Raw genomic sequence first — 22,968 nt, forward strand, 5'->3', positions numbered from 1 at the left:
AGCTCTCAAGTTCATGTAGAATCGATAATTATTTGTAGCTCCCTTGGTCAACAGTTTCCTTCAAACAACCCCAAGTCTATCGAAATAACTTGACGAAAGATTATATTATTTTATTCACGTATGAAAAGTCTACTTGTATCATTATCCAATAGTTTCCATGTACATTTATTAATAAATTGATTAATACTTTTTTCTTCAGACATTTAAATTAACGCAAACATTAATTGATATATATATATATATATATATATATATATATATATATATATATATATATATATATATATATATATATATATATATATATATAGCACTAAAAATGGCTAACGACACGAACAATAGAAATTGTCAAATTTTCGGGACAACCAGTCCCTTCTTCAGGACCAAAAAATAAATTACATGAGTACAAAACAAAGAAAACAAAATTTAAAGCTACTACTAAACTACTTAAGAAACTATAAAAAAGAACAGCTACATTATAAACATTTGTTCACATTCTTAAAGAAGGTGTTGCTACTAGGATTGATTACTTTAGAGCGATCGGCGACAGTAGCAACACCTTCTTTACATGTAAGAATGTGAACAAATGTTTATAATGTAGCTGTTCTTTTTTTATAGTTTCTTAAGTAGTTTAGTAGTAGCTTTAGATTTTGTTTTCTTTGTTTTGTACTCATGTAATTTATTTTTTGGTCCTGAAGAAGGGACTGGGTGTCCCGAAAATTTGACAATTTCTATTGTTCGTGTCGTTAGCCATTTTTAGTGCTTTTTATATTCAGTTTACTGGCTTAGTATCTATATATTAGAACCGACACTTTAAAGATGCCTAGTGTTGTTGATTCTATTCAGTGCTTTATATATATATATATATATATATATATATATATATATATATATATATATATATATATATATATATATATATATATATATATTATAATATTAATTAATATGCTAATTAAATATAAATCAACACCAAGTGTAGTGCACAAGTATGGAAAAAGCTAATCTAAGCTTGCATTATCAAACGATAATCACATAACTAATGCTGCTACATGTAGTAAAGTAAAATGTATCCACGTTTTAAAGGGGCATGGTCACGATTTTGCTCAAATATCTTTCTGTTATTATTATTAACAATGTTTAAAAATGCATTTCGAATGATCAAATAGAATTTGAGAGTCAGTCGTAGGATTATAAGCAAGATACAGGCTCTCAATTCTTTGTCATGTGTACGAGGCTCGTGTCTTGTTTTTCTGTTTACATAGGTTCACAATAGCAGTAAAAGAATCTTTTTTAAGGTAGTGTTTAATCTTCCTATTCATTTTAAGCTTAAATAATACGCAGAAATTTTGACTTCAACATTCAAAATGTAAACGAAAGCTTTGTTTACAATGCAAAGAATTGTAAACTGTCTTATACCTCAACAATTGACACTCAAATTTTGTCGGCTATTATATATGTCTTATAATAATTTTTGATAAAAATCGTGACCATACCGCCCCTTAAAGACCATTTTGACTTTGGTCAAACAGACACGACCGGATTACATATTAGGAGGAGGCATGGAGTTGATGACCCCCTGGAACCCCCCGATGTAGTTAGGATCCGGCATGTCGTCGTTATGGTTACTCTCTCTGTCGCTGATGTCGTCATCACTGTTGTTGTCATCACTATTGTTGTCACTGTTATGATCGTTGTTATCATTGTTGTTTCTGTTGTTCCTGTTATTCGAGTTTGAGTTGGATCCTTGGGAATTCCCATTTAGTGGCTGTATTGCCCTGTTATGTAGAGAAAGAAATAGATTAAACATAATCGCACTTACATTTTATTGCCTAAGCAAACTTGATAAATCTTAAATCAGGGAACAACCTAGGCCTAGGATTGTATTGTTTTCTGATAGTGTTCCTATATTATATATGCAAACAAGAGGCTTAGTGGCAGACCGGTAAATGGTTAATTCATATCAGAGGTTCTTGGTTCGATCCTCCCTTCCTATTTACTCACACTATACAGTTAATTGTCATAGCACAACAGCTAGTCATTACTGCTGTTAAAGAATCCAGCGGTTAAATGTCGTTTATTTCTAATAATGTCATATTTATGATAAAAATATCCATATAACTATTCTGTCACAGCTTTGAGTTGATTAAATGCATAACATGGTCAAATTGACATTGGAAAAATTGGGTGTCTTTCATCAAAAGGGATTTAATCTAGAAAATATCGCTGCAAATTATCTGTTGTAAATGAATTAGTTTGATGAGGACCAAACTTTTAAAAGTCTTATAAAACCACGAGTAACTAAAAATATCAATGAACTACCAAACAAAAATAAATTACTTTGCTTATCTAGAATATGACCAAATTGACAACAATTTGGTAAAGCGACTTACTTGCTTGTCAGTGACTTTAAGGCGACTACCCCTGCAGCCACAGAAGCGGCGGCGCCCACAGTAACTGCTACCGCCACAGCTGCCGCTTTCCAGGTCGACACAGAACAGGTAGGTTTATTGTTCATTAAGACACATTCTCTGAGACCTCCACAACTTAGCTTGTCACAACTGGAATCTGAAACCAAAAGATAAAAATATGTGAGTCAAATTAAATCTACTTGCAGATCTAAAAAAATCGATTGACAAGCCATAGAGCTTCAGGGAGATGTGCAGCCATCTTGTACATTTGAGAATAAGAATGTAAACATTTCTTGAACTGGCTCGTTTCTGCCCGAAACTGTCCAAAAATTTTGCCAAAAGATATAAAAGCAATTAAGTCCTACATGTCTTTTGCTCTGAAAAGTATGCAAACAAGAACAGGACAATGCCTTTTTAATCACTCAGAACATCTATCTAACTGCGTATTTTGAAGATTTGAAAATCTGAAAAAAATATGAAGGGGGTTCATTTGTGTCCTCTCTACAACCATTTGTTGAGAAAAAAGTTTGAATTTTGCTCATTTAAGTTGTAACTTTGCCTCATAATAGGGTACCTTATCTTAATCAATCAGCATGGGATTTATTTTTAGAACAAGAAAAATCCAGTCTATAATTAAAACTCCTGTGTCTTTGGAGACACATTGACGTTATATTTTCATAAAAAAAAAATGAATGTCAATTAAAAAAAACCTTTTGAATTTAATATACATCTCTATACCTGTCCCATGTTTGTTTTATTGGGATTTTTTAGTTTTATAAGTATAGAATTAGGTATCTTAATTTAAGAAATTGGATAGGGGTCCAAAAAGTGATTGTCGTAAATTAAAAATTTATACATCATATTTCAACGAAAATATATATGCAATGTACCTCCGTTGGCACAGAAAAAATATATCTTGTGGTTTTTTGGGGCCCCTTTTAAGAATAGGGTACCTTGCTTTAAGACAAAGTTACATCTTAAATAAGCAAGCTAAGACATTTTTCTCAACAAATGGTGGTAGAGTAGCTGCAGGTCTGTAGCTCCCGGTCTGAAAAAATTCGGATGGACGACCTGGGAGCTACAGTGCCTTCCATAGTAAAAAACTGCAATTTACGGCGCACAAAACATTGCGCTAATTTTGGACTGATTAACCTTATTTTAACACAAATTCTGTGAAAACAATTAGTACCATTAAATTCTTCAGACAATTTACTACTGATATTGTTACTTTACTTGCCGCAGACTTTCTTTGAAACATGCTAATCGACCTCGGAAAATAAAGTATATCTATTCACGTCGAGATCGAGAATCGCCATTTTTACATGTAAACAAATTGCACCAAATCACTTCACGGGACTGGTGATGGTGTTTAAAAGAATATCAGAGGCAAGTGAAGTAATGATATCTGTAGTAAATTGTCCGAAATTTTTTTTGAAATCAAATATTTGTACAGAATGTGTTCGGAAATGAGATTAATCAGTCCAAAACTAGCGCAATTTTTTGTGCGCCTTAAATTGCAGGTTTTTTTTTTTTACTATGGGAGGCACTGTAGCTCCCAGGTCGCCCATCCGAATTTTTTCAGACCGGGAGTAGTGTCAGACGTAGAGAGGACACAAATGAACCCCTTCATATTTTTTTTTAGATTTTTAAATCTTCAAAATAAGTCTGTAGCTACGCAGTTAAACAGCTGTACTGAGTGATTTAAAAGGCATTGTCCTGTTCGTGTATGCATACTTTTCAAACAAAATGTCATGATTGACTTAGAATTTATTACTTTTATATCTTTTGGCAACATTTTTGGCCAGTTTCGGGCAGAAAAAAGCCAGTTCAAGAAATGTTTACATTTTTATCTTCTATTGTACAAGATGGCTGCACATCCCCACTCCAATCCCTCCCACTGAAAAACATTTCAAATGTCGGCGAATAATCAAGTGCTCTATATTTAAATTTATAAATCTAATTATCCTAAAACATTTTAATGTAAGATTTACTCAAAGCACTTCTACATAAAACTCGTTCAACATTTCTTTTACTAAAACATGTATCTGCGTATATCAACTGAGCTTGCAGTCATCTGAGGACAAAATTTGGCGACTTTTGTCTGGGTTTACATAATTTGATTTCTATGATACATTTATTTCTAAAGGGAGAGACAGTATATAACAATTATCAATTTAAACAATTTTACCTAAGAACACATAAAATTCACAATTAACAACGTCACGTGATTTGCAATAGAAACGTAGGAAAAACATACTACACACCGTCAGGACTCTTAAGACCGATATAGATCAATGAGCTGGTCGTTGTACCATCTATATTTGTAACTTTACAGCGATAATACCCAACATCAGCCTCTGTGATGTTGTAAATGGTAAGAGAGGGGGACACTAATGTACCCCCTCCATACTTGACGTTTGTCTGCGTGTTGATAACATTGTAATTAGCCTCATTTTGACCCTTTCGTTCCCACGTGATAGTTGAGTTACTTTCCGAATTGGTGATGGTCACATATAACGTCGCATTGTTTCCGAACGATACGGTGTATGTCGTGGCTGCTACATTGACATTTGCTAGTTCTGAAAATTAAAGTTTGTCTTACTAAAAGCATAAGTTACAAACACTGTTCTAAAGTAAACCAAATATATATATATATATATATATATATATATATATATATATATATATATATATATATATATATATATATATATATATAAACTTAATCCCAATTGCTTGTAAAAATCTTAATAATTATAAATACTCTAGAACATATATCTACATTATTTTTTGATACAAATTTAAACCATTTTGAAAATACAACAAAACTGAGTCATACGTTTCTGCACGAGAACAGTAAACACAGGTGTCGTGGTAGTCCCGTCATCATTAGTAACACGACATCGGTAATATCCACTATCCTCTAATTTCAGATCATTTATATTTAGGGAGGGACTATCGATCGTACCCCCGGTGAAGCGACTATTTGTCGTTATATTCATTGAAACATACAGAAAAGAGTAAAAGCTGCTCCCTTTTTCCCATGAAACTGATTTCATTTCTGGACCGGAAGTATAGTTTACTTGGAGTGAAATAGAGGCTTTCGTCGCAGCCGTTAACGAGGTCTTTCCCACCGACACTACAGGGGGTCCTATAAACAAGAAAAAAGTTTAATGTTTTAATTCTTTTAGCATGAAGAGAGTTACCTTCATTCTCAAAGATCCTGGTTTCCGTGTAAATTAAAATTTTTCAACATTCAAAATCAGTTTATAATAATGTTTTGTCATTACCAAAAATTTTTGTTGATTTTTGCGATATATATATATATATATATATATATATATATATATATATATATATATATATATATATATATATATATGCTTTCCAATAAAAACACAAAGTCGTTGTATACTTATATGATTTTAGCTTGTATTATTTTTTGTTCTAGAATTTCATTACCTGACACAAAAACTGGACGGAATAGAGACGTACAAATCTTTTCCAAGTAATTGTCTTGATGACCTAACCCAACATTAACCTTGTTCGCAATGGATTGTAAACGAGCGTCTTCAGAGAAAGTTTCAACGATACGTACTTGTATTGACGTATAAATAAATTAATGAGCTGATCGTTGTGCCGTCCCGGTTTGTTGCCCGCATTCTGTAATAGGTCTTATCAGATACTTCTACGTCAAGGATGGTCAGCGAAGGGACTGAGATATCGCCGCCTTCTACCCGATTATCTGCCATCTCAACTGCACTATATAAGAATGTAGACGTATTTCTTCTTTCCCAGATAATTTCAGTAAGACTAGGCGTGGACGTGACGTTTACATCTAAAGTAACATTACTCCCCGTATAGACTGTGTAGGATGTTGTCGAAAGATAAATGGTTGGTGGATCTAAGAGAAAAGGGTGTTAGAAGAATAAAGTGAGAAGGAATATGGTAGTTAATTTTTTTTTCGTTTCTAATCTCTTTATTTTATTGTGAAAAATATTCAAAGGTACAAGCTTTTCTTAAAAATGGAAACCGGTCCCACTCACGGAGGTTCACTGATAAATAGAACACTACAGATCTAGATCCGTCAGCATTGGTGGCAGTGAAGCGGTAGTAGCTGGTGTCAGCCAATGAGATGTTACCAATGGTAAGAGAAGGATCGTCAATGGTTCCACCAAATATTCTGTCGTCTGTTATGTTTACTGTACTTGCGTAATAGAAATATGAGACAACGCTTTTCTCCCAGGTAACCGACAACACGGGAAGATTAGATGTAACATTTAATTCAAAATTAACGGTTGATTCTGTGTAAACGTCATAGAAATATTGCTGTTCAGTCGTGATAACCGGTAAACCTAAAAAAGCAATGTACAAATCATCAAAATATTCATCATCAAAGAAATACAACGAAGAAGCATAAAAAGTCCTACCACTCAGTTGATCAGCAATTTACAACCTCCGACCTTTTAAGCACTAATAACCCCCCTCTGTTTAAGCAACCCACTAATCGAAGGAAAAAATAAAAGTCAAAGAGATTTCATTGCAGGACGCCCAAATAATTGTTAGCATATAGAAGGGACACTTTGGTTTATCCCTTTCGAAATTTTGGCTAATCCCTAAATGAGAAACAGATCAAGTGAACCTACTTTTTGCAATGCATAGAGATTTTACTGATCATGTCTAATTTATACTAGTCAACTACAAACCATATTACCTGCACTTTATTCTTTTAAATAAGAAGTGAATTTTTTTTTAATGAAAACTTCTTATTTTTATAGCGGTCAATTTTCTTGAATATGATGTACTTTAATCATGACCCCTTCCTGACTTCTGCAAGTCATATTTATAAAACTTGTTTATTATTCTGAAGATTTATAAAAGACATTTACAAAATCTATATATGCCTCATTCTGAAGAATATTTTTGTGTAGTTACCACAAATAATTACCCTTTTCTGCCCGAATAGATATTTACATGTGACTATCTTTACGGCTCGCTTTAAAAATTTACCCCCCCCCCCCCCACAAAAAAAAAAAAAAAAACAAAACAAAACAAAACAAAAGACACACAAAATTGAAACTAACGGTCAGCTAATAAACCACGAATTCAAATTCGAACAGAAATGTTTGATTGTTCCATTTGTAACATGTAGTTAGTTTGTAGCGATATTTTCTGGATAAGGACCTAAAATAGAAAAAACATTCCCAACACGCGGTTTTCTACTCATGATGGTCATTATCAGTACCATAATTTAAAAAAAAGTTAAGATGGACAGGCAAACGGAAATAAGACTGAATCCAGAAAAAATGTGATCAGAAAAGTTTGCTTGACCATTAAGCTTATATAAGGTCAGATGTCAAAAGAAGTGTCTCAATATTACTTTTTTGAACACTCAGAGTAATCCTTGACGAGTAAATCGTGCCGTCGACATTGGTCAGTCTAAGGATATAATAACCGCCATCCGAAGCTGTGACGTTACGTATGACCAGAGAAGGTGACAACACGGCCCCACCATCGTATCTAACGTCTGACGTCAGATCCAGGGCGGCGTAGTAGTAATATGAATAGTAATATATCGTGCTAAACATCCAAGTGATATTTATGGCGTCGGGCATAGAGAAGATGGACACAGAGAGCATGACGTCATCACCGGTGTAAACCGAATATGTATATATATCCACGTTAATTTTTTTCCCTTTAAAATCAAAGCATTGAATTAATCAGTAAAAAATTAATTTTGTACACGTCGTAAACTTTAGAGAAAAATTAGGAAAATTTTAAAATAGTTTTGAACTTCTTTGGAGGAGCTTACCCCTGAGAGTAACATATACTGGTGTACTTCGTCCAAGGCCACTTGAACTGTTAGCACAACATCTGTAGAATCCTATATCAGAGGTATTCAAATAATAAATTCGTAAAGAGGGTGATGAAGAGTACCAGTATAATTTGGAATAAGAAAATACTATTTCTGTTTCATTGTCCTGGTCACTGGGTTGAAACGTCCAGAAGACTCTACTTATTGATCCGCCCACAACAGTACAGGGAATTATCAATGTTGTGCCAGACGAGCCAGTCATATTTTGTCCTGTTAAGATAACTGGAGCACCTAAAACAAGCGAAAAATTGACCACATTACTTAAAAAATCAAACTTAGTAAGTTAAGTTAATTTTTAAAAATCAATTTTTATTAAAGTCTTAATATTTTGAATGTTCTTATGTATATACATAACAACAAACAACTTTTAGCGTGCTACAATTTAGAAAATAAACACTTTATATCAATGTATTATATATTATGCAATACCCTCATACTATTTTTTGCACGGTTGTAATACTTTTCAAAATTTTAAAACTGGTACACGTACCTCCATCTACATGTAGATACACGACTATATCTGAACTATTTCTCGTCCCGTATGAATTGGATGCTGAGCACTTGTAAATTGCTTGATCGTCAGGCTGGAAGTCTGTGATGGTTAGGGAGGGGTTCTGTAGAGTCCCTCCTATATATTTCCCCGTCAGACCAGTTGTTATATCGCTGTCATATTTATACCATTGCATCATCTGCACTGGTGGGTAGGATGACGTAAAATTGCATGTCAATGTCACGTTGCTGCTTGCATTTACAGCATAGGATCGGGTGGTTACAACACTTGGATAACCTAGCCAACAAAATTGAGAAACCAAAGTAAGCCTGCCAATAAGGTAATGCAATATTAATATCCGAACATCTTGCGAATAGATATCCTAATCGGTAATGGTTATTTGCCAAAAACTGACCATTATGCATGTACATGTCCGAGGCGCTTTAGCAACAAGGAAAGTAGATTATCAGACAGAATACACATTTTGAAGCTTATAACTTGCTATACTCATGTCGTCGCCTCATTGAGTATGAACAGTTTTTACGAATTCTCTGCCGTGGTTCATTGACCATTTACATGTACCTTGCACAACCCAACATGTTACATGTAACAATTGAATTTAGGCCATAATAGATTTTTTGCGTTTGAGTCTATAATTAAACTGAATACGAAATAAGAAAAATCTTGTCAACTGAAGACGATGAATGATGTTCGATAAATATTTCTAGCTTGGTTATTTTACCCCACATTGCGTCATAAAAAAGCTAACACAAAGGTTAACACAGTTCGAAACCTCTGCACATTTTTTTGTGTGTGTAAACAACGGTGTGTGTGACTCAGTCTGTAGTGAATGTAGTAAATGTTAATACATGAATGTTTGATTTGATTAAGAAAGGTATTCTCGATTAAATTTCATATCAAAAGTCGACAAAAACCGAGCACTTTAACTGAGTGAATTAAGGTTTTTAAAATTCGTGTAAAAAATTATTCTGATTTTCCAGAGTTTTCTAATCATATATGATATGTACACAATTTTCATGGATACTCTAGGCAGTTTGAAGGAAAAACTAATAAATTTCCACGGAAATGAAAAATCCTGTATTCTTGTTTTTTTTTTCTTGGGTTGCTGTGAGTCTTTGTTTGCTCCATTTATCTGAGCAATCCAGTGTGTCATCAATAGCCGTCTAGTATGTTGATACGTATTGGTTTACATGTAACGTATTGGACAGGCGCAGGATAAAAAGATATTTTAGGATCTCTAACAAAAGATGACGTCACCAGAAAAATTTAAATAGAAAGAATTTATAGATTTGGATGATATTTTTCTACATTTCTATTTGATAACATTTCATAAACTCAAATACTGAAACCTTGTCTCAAATCCAAATATATCATTTGTTCGCTTTGGCCAATTCCTGCCGTATTTTGTGCCTGACATCTGTAGTTTCCTACATCCGTTACTTGAACGTTCTTTACGGAGAGAGAGGGTGTTCCAACAGTTCCACCGCTATATTTTGAAGTATCTCCTGTGTTTATCACTGAAGTGACCCCATTTTTCTGGTATAGCCATATGATGGAGGAGACCGTTGTTAAACTTGTGACGTAACAATTGAGTGTTGCTGTTGAACCTGAATATACCAAAACACTAGAACCTAGTGTTACATTTGGCAAACCTGTAGATACAAAAAATACCAGTTAGTTACTACAAATGTAAACAATTGTATACCGTATCTTTTTGGATAGAAATATTGAACTTCATCGATACGGATAATAAAATTAGAATATTAAAACTGCCGCATTGCAAACCTAGCTGGCAGATAACGGCAACGGGTTTTTTTTTTCCAAGATGACAAATAGCTAGGATGTTAGTGATTTTTTCTCCTACTATGGGTAACGTCTTTGGTATTTTTGTGAAATATATATAAGTATTGTTTAATATTGCTAAGGATATTTTAGATATTTTCTGTATAACATTTGTTTACCAAGGTAAGAAGTAAACATTTACTTAGAAGCATTTGTCCATATGTTCATGTTTTGAGCGTGTGCTTCATACAGGGATGTTAATGCACGATATATCATTTAGTTTTTCGTGTAGTTTTACGGTGTTAGTCTATCACTGAGGCTAATTGTTTTAATATGAAGTAGTGTAACACCTAAACGTTATGCATATAGTGTTCATATACACAGTAGGTTTGCGCTGTTGTATGGTTTACTGTGACGGAAATATTGTAATATCAGTCGTTTGATTTAACTTAGAGTTATGAGATTACAATTTAATATGATTGATATAGTGATATTCAGAAGGAAAATAGAGCGATACTAGATTCGCTGATAAAAGATTGATAATCAAGTTTTTACATGAGTTTTAGTACGTTCTTTTATTTCAGATACCGATTTAAAGGGGCATGGTCACGATTTTGGTCAAATTTTATTTTTATGTTTTTATTCTTTACAATGTTTTAGAAATGCATTTCTAATAATCAGATTGAATTTGAGAGTCATTCGTAGAGTTGTAAGTAAGATACAGGGCTCAAAATTCTTTGTCATGTAAACAAGGCTCGTGCCCTGTTTTTGTTTGCATAGGTTCAATATACCAGTAAAAATCTTTTTCCAGCTTATTTGTCTATCTTTTTATTTATTGTAAGCATAGATAAACAGTTCCTATGCTTAACACATTTGTTTTAGGTTTAAAACTGAAAGTTTTACTTCAACGTTCAAAATGTAAACAAACGCTTTGTTTACATAGTGAAGAATTTCAAGCTCTGTAACTCGCTTGTATCTCAACAAATGACACACAAATTTCGGTTGCCTACCAAAATCGCCTTTTTGAAGCATAGTAAATATCAAAATCGGAAAAATAATTTTTGACCAAAATCGTGACCATGTCCCTTTAAAGTTAGATAACACCTAGAGTTATTTTGAAAGACATACAAAAACATGAAAGACAAGAGACCGAGGGGCCAGGCCTGGGGGCCAAAAAAGTTAGACGAGCTCACTTTTGATCTAAGTCTCACTTTTATCAAAGGAAGATATAGTGGAAAAGTGAGACTGAGATCGAAAGTGAGCTCGTCTAACTTTTATAGCCCCCAGGCCAGGTCACACACCTCAGCAACAAGGCCAAGCTGATCGCATTTGCTTCACTATCAAATACAAAACATATGGGAATTGTTGTACATGTAGAGAAGACCTTATAGATATTTGTATATGCTTAATTTTCAACATAAGAAATATCAGGAGCCATTTTTGAATATATTTTATACGGGATCTATTTCACAAAATTGTCCAGATATTTAGTATATGACTCAATAAAACTGATTTTATTACATGTATTAAGACTTTCGTTTCTACGGTGAGTGATGTGCTTCATGGGCCTCTCGTTGTTAATGCATGTACTACATGTACCAAATTTTAAAATGCTATTTGAATAGTAGCATTTTTATGGTGTTCAATAAAACATGAACTGTATTTTAATTTTTGGAATGTGTTTTTTTTTTAGGTACTGAACATTTTTCTTCCCAATGGTTGATTAGTAGTAAAGATTGGAAAGAATCACAGATAACTTCGAGACAAACTTTGAACTCGGCAATGGAAATACTGCACAAAGACTGGGAAACACTGAAACATCAGTAATTTCACCCTAGTCAAGTACAAGAAAGAGCAATAGAAATGATCTTTCTTGTGTTCAGCATTATTGCTTTAAGACAGAAAAATGTCCGATTGAATGCCATACAGTCTGAAGCTGCCGTTGTAGAAACTGATTTTGCAACAAAGTGCATTGCAGATGCTTAATTACAATTATGCAGCAAATAGTCGGACACAATCATAGATACTGTCATTGGTACTCAATAACTTCACTAAAACTGAGCTTCAGATATTGATGCCAAGAGTTACAATTGCAAGATTTAATGCTACCAGAAACCACGCCATGTTTACTGGACAAGGAAATATTATCAATGAACCGAAAATCAATCGCATGAGGGAAACTAAACTAAAACTTGTACATTTCAATGACTTTATACTAAATCCAGTATATTCAAGTATCGTGGGACAAACTTTAGGTCATTCTCTTACCTGTGAATCAGTTTCTAAAATTTAAATACAAACGTTATCTCAAAGAGAAGATAATGTGTTTATTACTATGTAATAGTGATTACTATAGGTTTCCCCGGCCCAAGGTATTTAAAATAAAACAGGACAGGTGCAATTATAAAAATCGATGAAATGGAAAGTTTTCATGACACAGTGCATCTTATTTGACTCTTAATTGGGTTTCACTCGACAAAATACAGAGGAACAAAATCTGGCGTCTTATATGTACGATGATTTACATGTAAAATGGGGAATGTTAACATCTTTTCTTCATTTGGAAGTTACTCGGAATTTCGCGCACAATTTTTCAACGTTATCATTCGAGTACTTTTATCTCTTTTGCAATGGAAAATCACCGTAACAATAGACTTTTTACTTTTAGCCGTGTATTGAAACCTGACTAGGGGGCCTTTCAAACGGTAAAAGTTGGGATTTCTTCATATTATTGAGTAAATATTGTTTGCACCCATTAAAGGTATTTATAAATTTTGAAGATTTAAAGAAAATGTGTGACATAAATATCTTGGGACAGAAAATACTACATATAATTTAAAGTACATATACTCTCGTGGTGGGTATCTCGAGATATATTTCAGCAATAATTCTAAAAAAAAATGCATAGAACTTAACTTATTGCGTACAGTTCTAATGAAGTGTAATGCTCTTTAATGGTTGGCAGTACAAAGCTTTTCTTTCAATTTTACCCACAAGATGTTTACTTTCACGCGCATATAAACACATGGAGATCGTGTATCTCCTCCGCAAAGAGTTGCACGATGAAAATGCCCTCATGGATATGCCTATGAATAAATTAACTCAATACCGCTATTTATTATGAACAATGAAGTATGAATAAAGTACAAGTAAACTAAAAATATGTCTGTGCCTTGTTAGGAAAAACAGGTATAAATCATGATAAGTAAATAAAACGTTTATACCTGGCAGGTAACAGTTGGGATCTGTATTCCCTCCTTGACAATGACACACGTATTTTCCAAACTGGTCTTCACAAGTTCCCCCATTTAGACAAGGTTCCCCAAGACAATCATTGATATCTGCGAAATGAAGAGTCATTATATATAAAGAAATTGTTGGGAAAATACATTTTTTCTATTGTCCATTATTCGTTGTTCTTTTAAATTTGGTTTCAAATATCTATGCCAGAGAAAACAAATTTTATCAATTTTATACCATCTGCACACGTCCTATTTGATAATTCCTCCGCTATGAGATTGAGCACGTCAAATGTGGTCAAATATGTGTAGTCGTTGTGTGTAGCCACTGAGCGAAGCACAGCGGAATTCACACCTGTCCCAACACCGACGCAGAAGATGGTGACTCCCATTGCTTTTAGACGTTCAGGCTCGTCAGAAAGAGAGCTTTGACCATCTGTTATTAGAACTGCTATCTTTGCCCCATCCAATCGTGCACCTCTAGTGGTTGTAAAAGAGTACATTCGGGCATAGTTAAGGGCACTACCTATGCTTGTTCCACCACTTGAGAAACTGATGATAGAAATAGCTGACTGAATACTTGACACAGTTTGGTATCTGTTCAAGGGGAAAATTTCTCTTGCAGATGATTCAAAATTGACGACGCTAAACTGATTTGTATCGTTTCCAACACTGAATTGGCCGACAATGGTGCTTACAAAAGATTTGATCCGCTCAAAATTGCTTGAGCCAATGCTTCCAGATTCGTCAAGAAGAAAAACAATGTCCCCTTTTGAGGCACACGATCCTATAATAATAAAGCTAAATAATTGCATTTGTCATGATATGAAGCCTATAAATCTCATGCCATCCGGCAAATGCTTCCACGTGTGCACACATTCCGCTTGCAGAAGTAGTTTTTATAAAAACTTGAAGCTTTGGTCTAGTATTTATATAACATTTTACTCAGTTTTATTTCAATTCATTTACCTTAAGAGATGCAAACATACATAAAATACAGCTCGACCTGTTAATTGAAGAATGCACATCTTGTCTCACGCGTAAGAATTTCGATCGAAAGATTCATTCAGTAATGCAGTCGATGAACCGACCTCAATCATAAGAAGATGCTCCATGAACTGACCTCGATCTATTGATATTGCATAATAGTTGCTCGGAAGACGGCTTGATTTATAAACAAGGTTACGTTATAATGCGACCTCAATAGCAAGTTATGATGGCATTCAATGTTTTTCAGTCGCATTAAATTATTTTAATACAACTCTTTCTTTGTATACGTGTTAATGCTTTTTGAAGAGCCCTACTCAGTATTCTGAAGAAGATACATTAACATTTAATAATTACGTTGAAAATATAAAACTAGAAAAGGAGTTTACGAACGGCTTTCCCCAAATTTATTTCAAAATCAAATTTGTTGACGGTTTATAGTGTACAGATTCAAAATATTCTATATTTTGTAAAAATACAGTACTTTTTAAGTTATTTTACATCAAACTTGTTGATTGCTTCTAGCTATCAATATATCATTATTGCCGATCATTCCTTTAAAAGGAATGCTTGTTTAAGATGACTTCAACTTCGTTCGGATTCTGTGATGATTTGCGCCACCGAGCGTGTGGCAAATGTATTGAGTGAAATGAAAACCCTCCTGCTTGATCGAGTTAAAATTTAACCAACCTTGTCTTCTAATAATTTTTTTTGAAAATACAACTATATAACAAAGTTAACACGAAAGCTTGCTTCTTTGTAGATGGGTATATCCCTCTAACTTTTTTAGAATTGGTAGGACAACAAAGTAGTGCCTTTAAGCAAAATAGTCCATGTACTTGCAGAGTGTTTATACATTTATTGGGACATTTTAAATCAGAATGCTTGACACATGTCAGAAAAGAGGATTTGCAATTTTAAAAACAAGTGTCAAAATTGAATTATCATTTGAAGAAAAGAAATGAAATTGTTTGATGTACACCCTTTCCAAAACTGAGAAATTCCCTACTTTTACTTTCATTTTCAGAGTTTTTCAATACAGACGCATTTTGCCGGAAAACGGAAACTTTAAACCACGAAATTTTTACAGGAAAGAGACAATCTTCGAAAAGCTTCGAATTATAAGCAAGATACAAAGATTTGCTCACAATTCTATGTTTGTACACAGATCTTAAAAACTAAAGATGAAAAAAGTAAAAAAATTGTCAATATTTATTAAGAAAATGTTCAAAGTCTGTTCTTCCAGAAACCAACTTTAACAACTTATTGTATTGTAAACTTAATCTTTTTAGCTCACCTGAGGGTGGGGCCACAATGGGGGGGGGGGGGTCGAAGTTTTACATAGGAATATATACAGTATATCTTTAAAAATCTTCTTCTCAGAAACTAATCAGTCAGGAAAGCTGACACTTGTGTGGATGCATCCTCAGGTAGTGTAGATTCATAGTTATGAAAATCATGACCCCCTGGGGTAGGGTGGGGCCACAATGGGGGATCGAAGTTTTACATAGGAATATATACAGTATATCTTTAAAAATCTGCTTCTCCGAAACAAATCAGCCAGGAAAGCTGACACTTGTGTGGATGCATCCTCAGGTAGTGTAAATTCAAAGTTGTGAAAATCATGACCCCCGGGGGTAGGGTGGGGCCACAATGGGGGATCGAAGTTTAACATATGAATAAATAGAGTAAATCTTTAAAAATCTTCTTCTCAGAAACTAATCAGCCGGCAAAGCTGAAACTTGTGTGGAAGCATCCTCAGGTAGTGTAGATTCAAAGTTGTGAAAATAATAACCCCTGGGGGAAGGTTGGGGCCACAATGGGGGATCGAAGTTTAACATATGATTATATAGAGTAAATCTTTAAAAATCTTCTTCTCAGAAACTAATTAGCCAGGAAAGCTGGCACTTGTGTGGAAGCATCCTCAAGTAGTGTAGATTCAAATTTGTGAAAATCATGACCCCTGGGGATAGGTTTGGGCCACAATGAGAGGTCGATGTTTTACATAGGAATAAACAGAGTAAATATTTAAAAATCTTCTTCTCAAAAACTAATCAGCCAGGAAAGCTGAAACTTGTGTGAAAGCATCCTCAGGTTGTGTAGATTCAAGGTTGTGAAAATCATGATCCTCAGGGGTAGGGTGGGGCCACAATGGGGGGTCAAAGTTTAACAAAGGAATATATAGGGTAAATCTTTAAAAATCTTCTCAGAAACTAATCAGCCAGATGATTCTTTATAATTATTAAGACTTTGGCCCCAGGACAATTCTTTGGCCTCACGAGAAGGTTCAGAGTTTGATGTACGTTTATATCCGATATATAAACTATTGTTAAGGATCTTTTTGAGAACTGCAATACTCAACATATGATATGACTATAAAATCATCCTGTCAGAAAGGGGACTAATGATTATAAACATAAGAATATCCAGGGGAAAATGGATTTTATTTATACAGGATCTACATGTATTATTGTACATTGTCCAGATAGTTTGTATTATGACTCCATTAAGCTGATTTTATCATACCTATTGTTCCTCAGGTGAGCGATGTGGCCCATGGGCCTCTTGTTCTAATACATTTAGGAGAGAGAGGATTTTACTTGTCAACACCTATCAACTTTCGTTAGGAACAGAATGACAACTATTTATGAATGCATTTTGGTAGTGAGATCGATATTTGATGGTTTAGTGTAACTCATATCGACACACTACTTACCTCAAGCGTTCTCTTTAACACACTACCCGATCTCGGAAAATAAGGTATGTGAATTCACGTGCAGTTAAAGAGTCTCCATTGTTACATTTAAACAAATTAAACTACTTACCGTTAGGGGGCTGATGATGCTCTTAAACAGTAAAGTGACGATCTGAGAAGGAAATTGTTTGACGAATTTATATTTAATTGCATTCATTGTTTTATTAAAATTTGTGTGAATAAAAGGGTTAATCAGCCTTTACCTAGCGCAATTTTTTTTTGGGGGGGGGGGGGGGCAATAACTTGCAATTTTTGAATACGTGCGGAATTGTTAAGCTTCAAAGTCGTTCATTTGATTTTTTTTAAACCGGAAGCCTTAGACTTGAATTTAATTGATAGGTGATGGAGAAGGATTTAAGTCCGTCAAAGATCTAGCAAAATCTTTATCATTGTTGCATTTCCTTTTGAAAGTGCGAACGATTTCTGTTAGATAGCTACCGCCTAAATTAGAACCATTTTTACAAATCCTTGGACTTTCAGTTTAATGTAACTATCTATTTCTTGCGTCAAAGCAAGTTAAAATGACGCTGGTTTCAAGCGAAATATACACCAATTGCGTAGCCTTACCTCCAAAGCCTGACAAATCTTGTTGATTTTAAAGAGCCATGACTGAGTAGCCTACAATGAAATAGACAGGCCTACGTCACAATGCTGTTCGACACAACTACCCAAAGTCCAAGCTCCTGTTAAAATGGTTCTAACATGACAAAAAAAACCGGGTACGACATATAAATAGCTAAACAATTCGCGGGGGTGTCAAGGAAGCATTTGGGCAATTTAGCGTCTTATTTTGACTGTTATATTCAAAATCGTAAAATTAAATAACTATTTTTAATAACTATTTTTAATAAGATCAAAAACTTAGTATTTTCCTTTAAAGTAGATGCCAGTGCAATAAAATCGGGCAGTACATTACTGCCACACTGGTGCATTACCACGTGACAACTATAAATAGCTTACGTATATTCCTTAACATAAAATATAATAGAACAACACTACTCAGCGGTTTCAAAAATAAAATAAACATATAAAGAGAAGGCAAAACATCTCAGTTTAATCAAAACTGCTGCTAGAATTCTATGTTCTTAATTAAATAGTTATTCATCCGGCTCTCGTAAAAGCTTAAAACTTTTTATGAAGTTTTCACGGAGAACGTTATCATAATGTTGCATCAAAATGACACAAAACGTGGGATTCTTGCAGCACTTTTCAGTTTTAGCATTGATCAAACTAACGATACGTATAAAATTTCAAGTTCAATATATACGGGGTAGTGTTGTTCTAGTCAGATTTTTATATCATAAACAACGACAGAGGAGAGCTTGGCCGAGAAATAAAGCAAATTTACATACCTTTTAGTGAATGATTGATAAAAGTAACATCTCTGACGCAGTATTCTTATGTTTAATTCTCAATAATAGAGAATATATTTTTGAAACCGTGGAGAATACTTTGGATTTCATGTTCATTTCACTATTTTAGTCAAAAGCTTTTGAGATATCGAATAGTACCTATTTCATGGTGAACAATCCTTGTATACCCCTTTAGCATGATCTTTACTGCTAGGGTGACCAAATTCTCTATGAATATATGTCAGCTTTAATTACAGACAAAAACATGTCTGTCTAATGTTTACGACGGCGGCTTTGCGGAGAATCTGTGTACGAATAATAGATGTATTTATTGAAGTTAAAGATGTTGTGGGAGTCCATGCTGAAACCTACTTCCTATTAAAACAAATAACAAAAGCAAGTATATTCTTCTTTTTTTTCTTTCGCAAAATTGTTTCCATACAGCGAAGCGCAATGGGTTACCAATGATTCTGGGTTATGGGTTGAAATCCCATGTGGCGTTTTTTATTGATATCTTTTCGAATATTTTTTCACATATTTTTGGCCCAATATTATAAAATTAAGAGATTGTTAACCAAACGTATTTTGATTATAATCGACAGGTGTCCTGTATCACATTAATCCAATCGCAACTTCTCAGGCATTTCATACATAGCTTCCGAGCTCTGCTTGAAAGGCCTGAGAAGTTGCGACTGAGTTACTGTAAATCTTATCATTTATTGGTTGTTTAAATTAACACCTAATCGTCTGACATTAATATTCATTGAACAGGCTATTGGATACCGCTAGAATATTTTTTTTTAAGAAACTTAAACCTTTATTGCTCACTCTTTCGTTTTTCTTCAACCTAAATGATCTGTTGTTAAGATTATGAAGACTAAGTTTCGTTCAAATCTGAATTAAACTGTTCAGACTTTCGTGCTAAAATTCTTCAGGGTCATCATACGCTTTAGAAAATAAAAATATATTGGCAGTTTCTATTTCAGGCGAATTGCAGGATTAAAAAAAATAATATAACATAAAAAGCATAATGGAGTAGATGATTTCTGTACAGCATAGTGGTTAATGAATATTCAGCAACTTAAACCATGGGATGGTTAGGTAAAGCATGGAATTAAAAAAAAAAATTCAGTTCCAAAAAAAAACGATGTTGTCCGATGTGAGAAATTTTAATCAGACATTTTTTCCGATATTGTACAGGGAATTTTGGCACAAGCAGTGGTGAAAATTTATGGCAAGAGTAATGCAATATATCGACAAGGCTCTAAGACATCGTTGAAATCTAAGATTCTTTAAATATCAGAATAAAGACTATTAAGAAGAGGAAAAATCGTTATGACAATATCTGAGAAACAACTAAGTGCGTATTCATTCCAAGCTTTTTCTAGAGATTTTGAAGGCATAAGGCCACTTGATGTTCAAATGTCATTTAAAAAATGGCAACTACGTGGAAGTCAGTACTGGAAGGCTTTCTAAATTGTTTGCTAAATGTAAATGTCCCTTTGTCTAAATTGCTTTTAAAAAGCACATTACTTTAAGGTTGTATAAAAATATTGTGACAGTACCTAAAAATTTTAGTGCCCGGCATAAATTAATACACGCGCATAAGCGCTAAAACATTTGCTCATTAAATGTGGTTTTTTTTATTTAAATTAAATTATTAAAAAATAAAATTTAGATCAGTTAACAAAAATAGAACTAGTATTCAGAAAATACGATATGCAGTGTCGAAAGTGTAGCTGCAAAACTGCCGGGCAACAAGAATGTTCTTGTAAATGTACTACGGAAGACACGTTGGTTCATGTACATGTATGTTTAACATTATTTTTCATTACTTCCAGAGTGCGTAAATATACCGCAACAATCCCCACTCTGTTTACAATTCCTGCTGCATGCAGATATGAAACCGTCTTTGAATGACCTTCTCAAGAGTAATGCTTCAAAACAATAAACTAGGAATGGATTTGATTTTCGTTTTCTTTTTCTTTTTACATTTCTTGAGACATTCATTTCAAACAGTTAAGCCTTTGTATGATATTTTGAGAATTTAAAATACATCTAAACTTTTATCCATTATCCATTGTTACATTATTCTAAAAGCTATTGCATGTTAAAATTCAGTTTATCTATTCTCTGTTAATGGTCTAATAACAAGGTAGGTAGAATTATCCGTAGTAATGGCTTGATTTTAAAGATGAATAATGTCTATTTAACGTCTTAAAAATTTAACGGCCTGAACTATTATCGATTTTGACGATGATCGACATTTTAAAATATTTAAAGGAATTAATCATCTCGCGCTCGAAATACTGAAAAATCATATATAATGGTTCTTCTTTTATTTTGTGAAGATCCTTTTACATAAGCAATGTCTTTTGACTTAAAATTTTAATAATCGATATAATATTGTTATGGATGATAAAAAAACTGCCTTTTTAGAACATCCCTTTTTACACATTTAGGGCTGAATTAAGTTTCAATTAATGATTAAAGGTAAAAGTGCTCATTTTAAAAAAAATATCAAGTGGTAAAGTGTATTTATGACTGAGTATTCCAAATGAAGTTCAAATTATTATAAGTTCCATTGTTTTCAAACATTATACTATAACAATTGTTTTCAGTTTTGATATTTTTGTTGAAGATCATACTTCCATAAACATGACTGTTAAATTATCCGTGATTTTAAATTCCTAGATTTTGCTTAAAAGAAATATAGTTTGAATCAATACCATGGTGTTGCTTACAGAGTACGATTCTTTAAAACTCGTTTTCTTTTAAATTTGATATGTTTTTATTATTTGATACTTTTGTATAACACATACAGCATTGCTTAAATGGTTTTATTATTTCCCCATTTATCGCCCAAATACCATAAATTCACTTTTTTCACCTTGAAGTTTAATTTTATTCTCTGTTATAATGCCATCAGGGCCATATATCAACAATGAAATATTTATTTAGGTAAATCAAATACTTACATATGACTTGTATAAAATAAGCGACGATTCTTGGCCTTATTTTTTTTTAATTACAATTTACGTTACGAAGAATTCCAAGTTATTATCTGACTGTAATTAGAAATAACCGTGCATTCTTTTTTTCTATTATCTATGTGTCTGTAAAGTTGTTAATTGTTTAGAGAGCTGTATATTATGCCGTTTGTTTTTACATATTTAGTAACCAAAACTAATCCGGTAAATCTATCTTGTTGTGTTTAAGATAACAAAACATAAAATTCAGTTCACCCGTTGTGTTCCTTGCTGTTGATAGCTTTCATTAACTTTCTTAAATCATATTTTGAAAAAATAAAAAGACGTGTTATTTTTTAACTTAATTTAACATCGATGTCCAAGTATTTTGGCAATCAGTACAAAAATAACAACATTATCTCTATATAGTAATTAAAGAAATGAGAGCGCAGACTATACTTACCATCTGCATAGGACAAATGACTTGACCATACAATCATTACTACAATATTGAATACTTTTATCCGTCGCCTATCATAGCAGGAAATCATGTCGATGTTGGTCTTTGCTCTTTGTGAATGTGCACCTCTTGCGGGCGACTGTCGATTTAAATGCATATTTTAAAGCAGGAATGTTTGTTTTCAAAGTCAACGATAAAAAGGTCTATGTGATCTCATACTCAGAAAATATTTAAATTTTGCATTTCGGATCTTTCAATATTCATTAAGTTAAAGAAATAGATGTCAGTTATCAATAGTTCTTTTTAGCTCACCTGAGCTGAAAGCTCAAGTGAGCTTTTCTGATCACATTTTGTCTGTCATCCGTCTGTCTGTCCGTAAACTTTTCACAATTTCAACATCTTCCCAAGAACTACTGGGCCAATTTCAACCACACTTGGCACAAATCATCCTTAGGCAAAAGGATTCAAAGTTGTGAAAATTAAGAGCACATCCTTTTTCAAGGGGAGATAATTAGAAATAATGAAAAATTTTAATAATTTTTCAAAAATCTTCTCAAGAACCGAAATAGCTAGAAAAGCTGAAACTTGTGTGGAAGCATCGTCAGATAGTGTAGATTCAAAGTTGTG

General features: G+C 33.4%; 1 protein-coding gene across 2 annotated transcripts; it reads right to left on the reverse strand.

The window, feature by feature from the left end:
• Positions 1–954: 954 nt before the first annotated feature.
• LOC105331442 (immunoglobulin superfamily member 10) lies at positions 955–22,504 on the reverse strand. 2 transcript variants are annotated; one of them, XM_034445221.2, is made up of 13 exons: positions 22,345–22,503; positions 14,057–14,605; positions 13,804–13,920; positions 10,147–10,449; positions 8,777–9,073; positions 8,224–8,517; positions 7,792–8,106; positions 6,458–6,766; positions 6,010–6,315; positions 5,251–5,562; positions 4,676–4,990; positions 2,394–2,568; positions 955–1,778 (listed from the first exon to the last, which is right to left on the reverse strand). In XM_034445221.2, the coding sequence occupies exons 1-13, from the start codon at positions 22,496–22,498 to the stop codon at positions 1,544–1,546; spliced, it is 3,681 nt and encodes a 1,226-aa protein (XP_034301112.2). In that variant the 5' UTR covers positions 22,499–22,503; the 3' UTR covers positions 955–1,543. The 2 variants fall into 2 exon arrangements, with proteins under 2 accessions (XP_034301112.2, XP_034301062.2); XM_034445171.2 differs by lacking the exons at positions 6,010–6,315; positions 6,458–6,766 and having other exon boundaries at positions 22,345–22,504.
• Between the last annotated feature and the right edge of the window lie 464 nt (positions 22,505–22,968).

Source organism: Magallana gigas, chromosome 5 (assembly GCF_963853765.1).
Source record: "Magallana gigas chromosome 5, xbMagGiga1.1, whole genome shotgun sequence".
Lineage (NCBI taxonomy): Eukaryota > Metazoa > Mollusca > Bivalvia > Ostreida > Ostreidae > Magallana > Magallana gigas.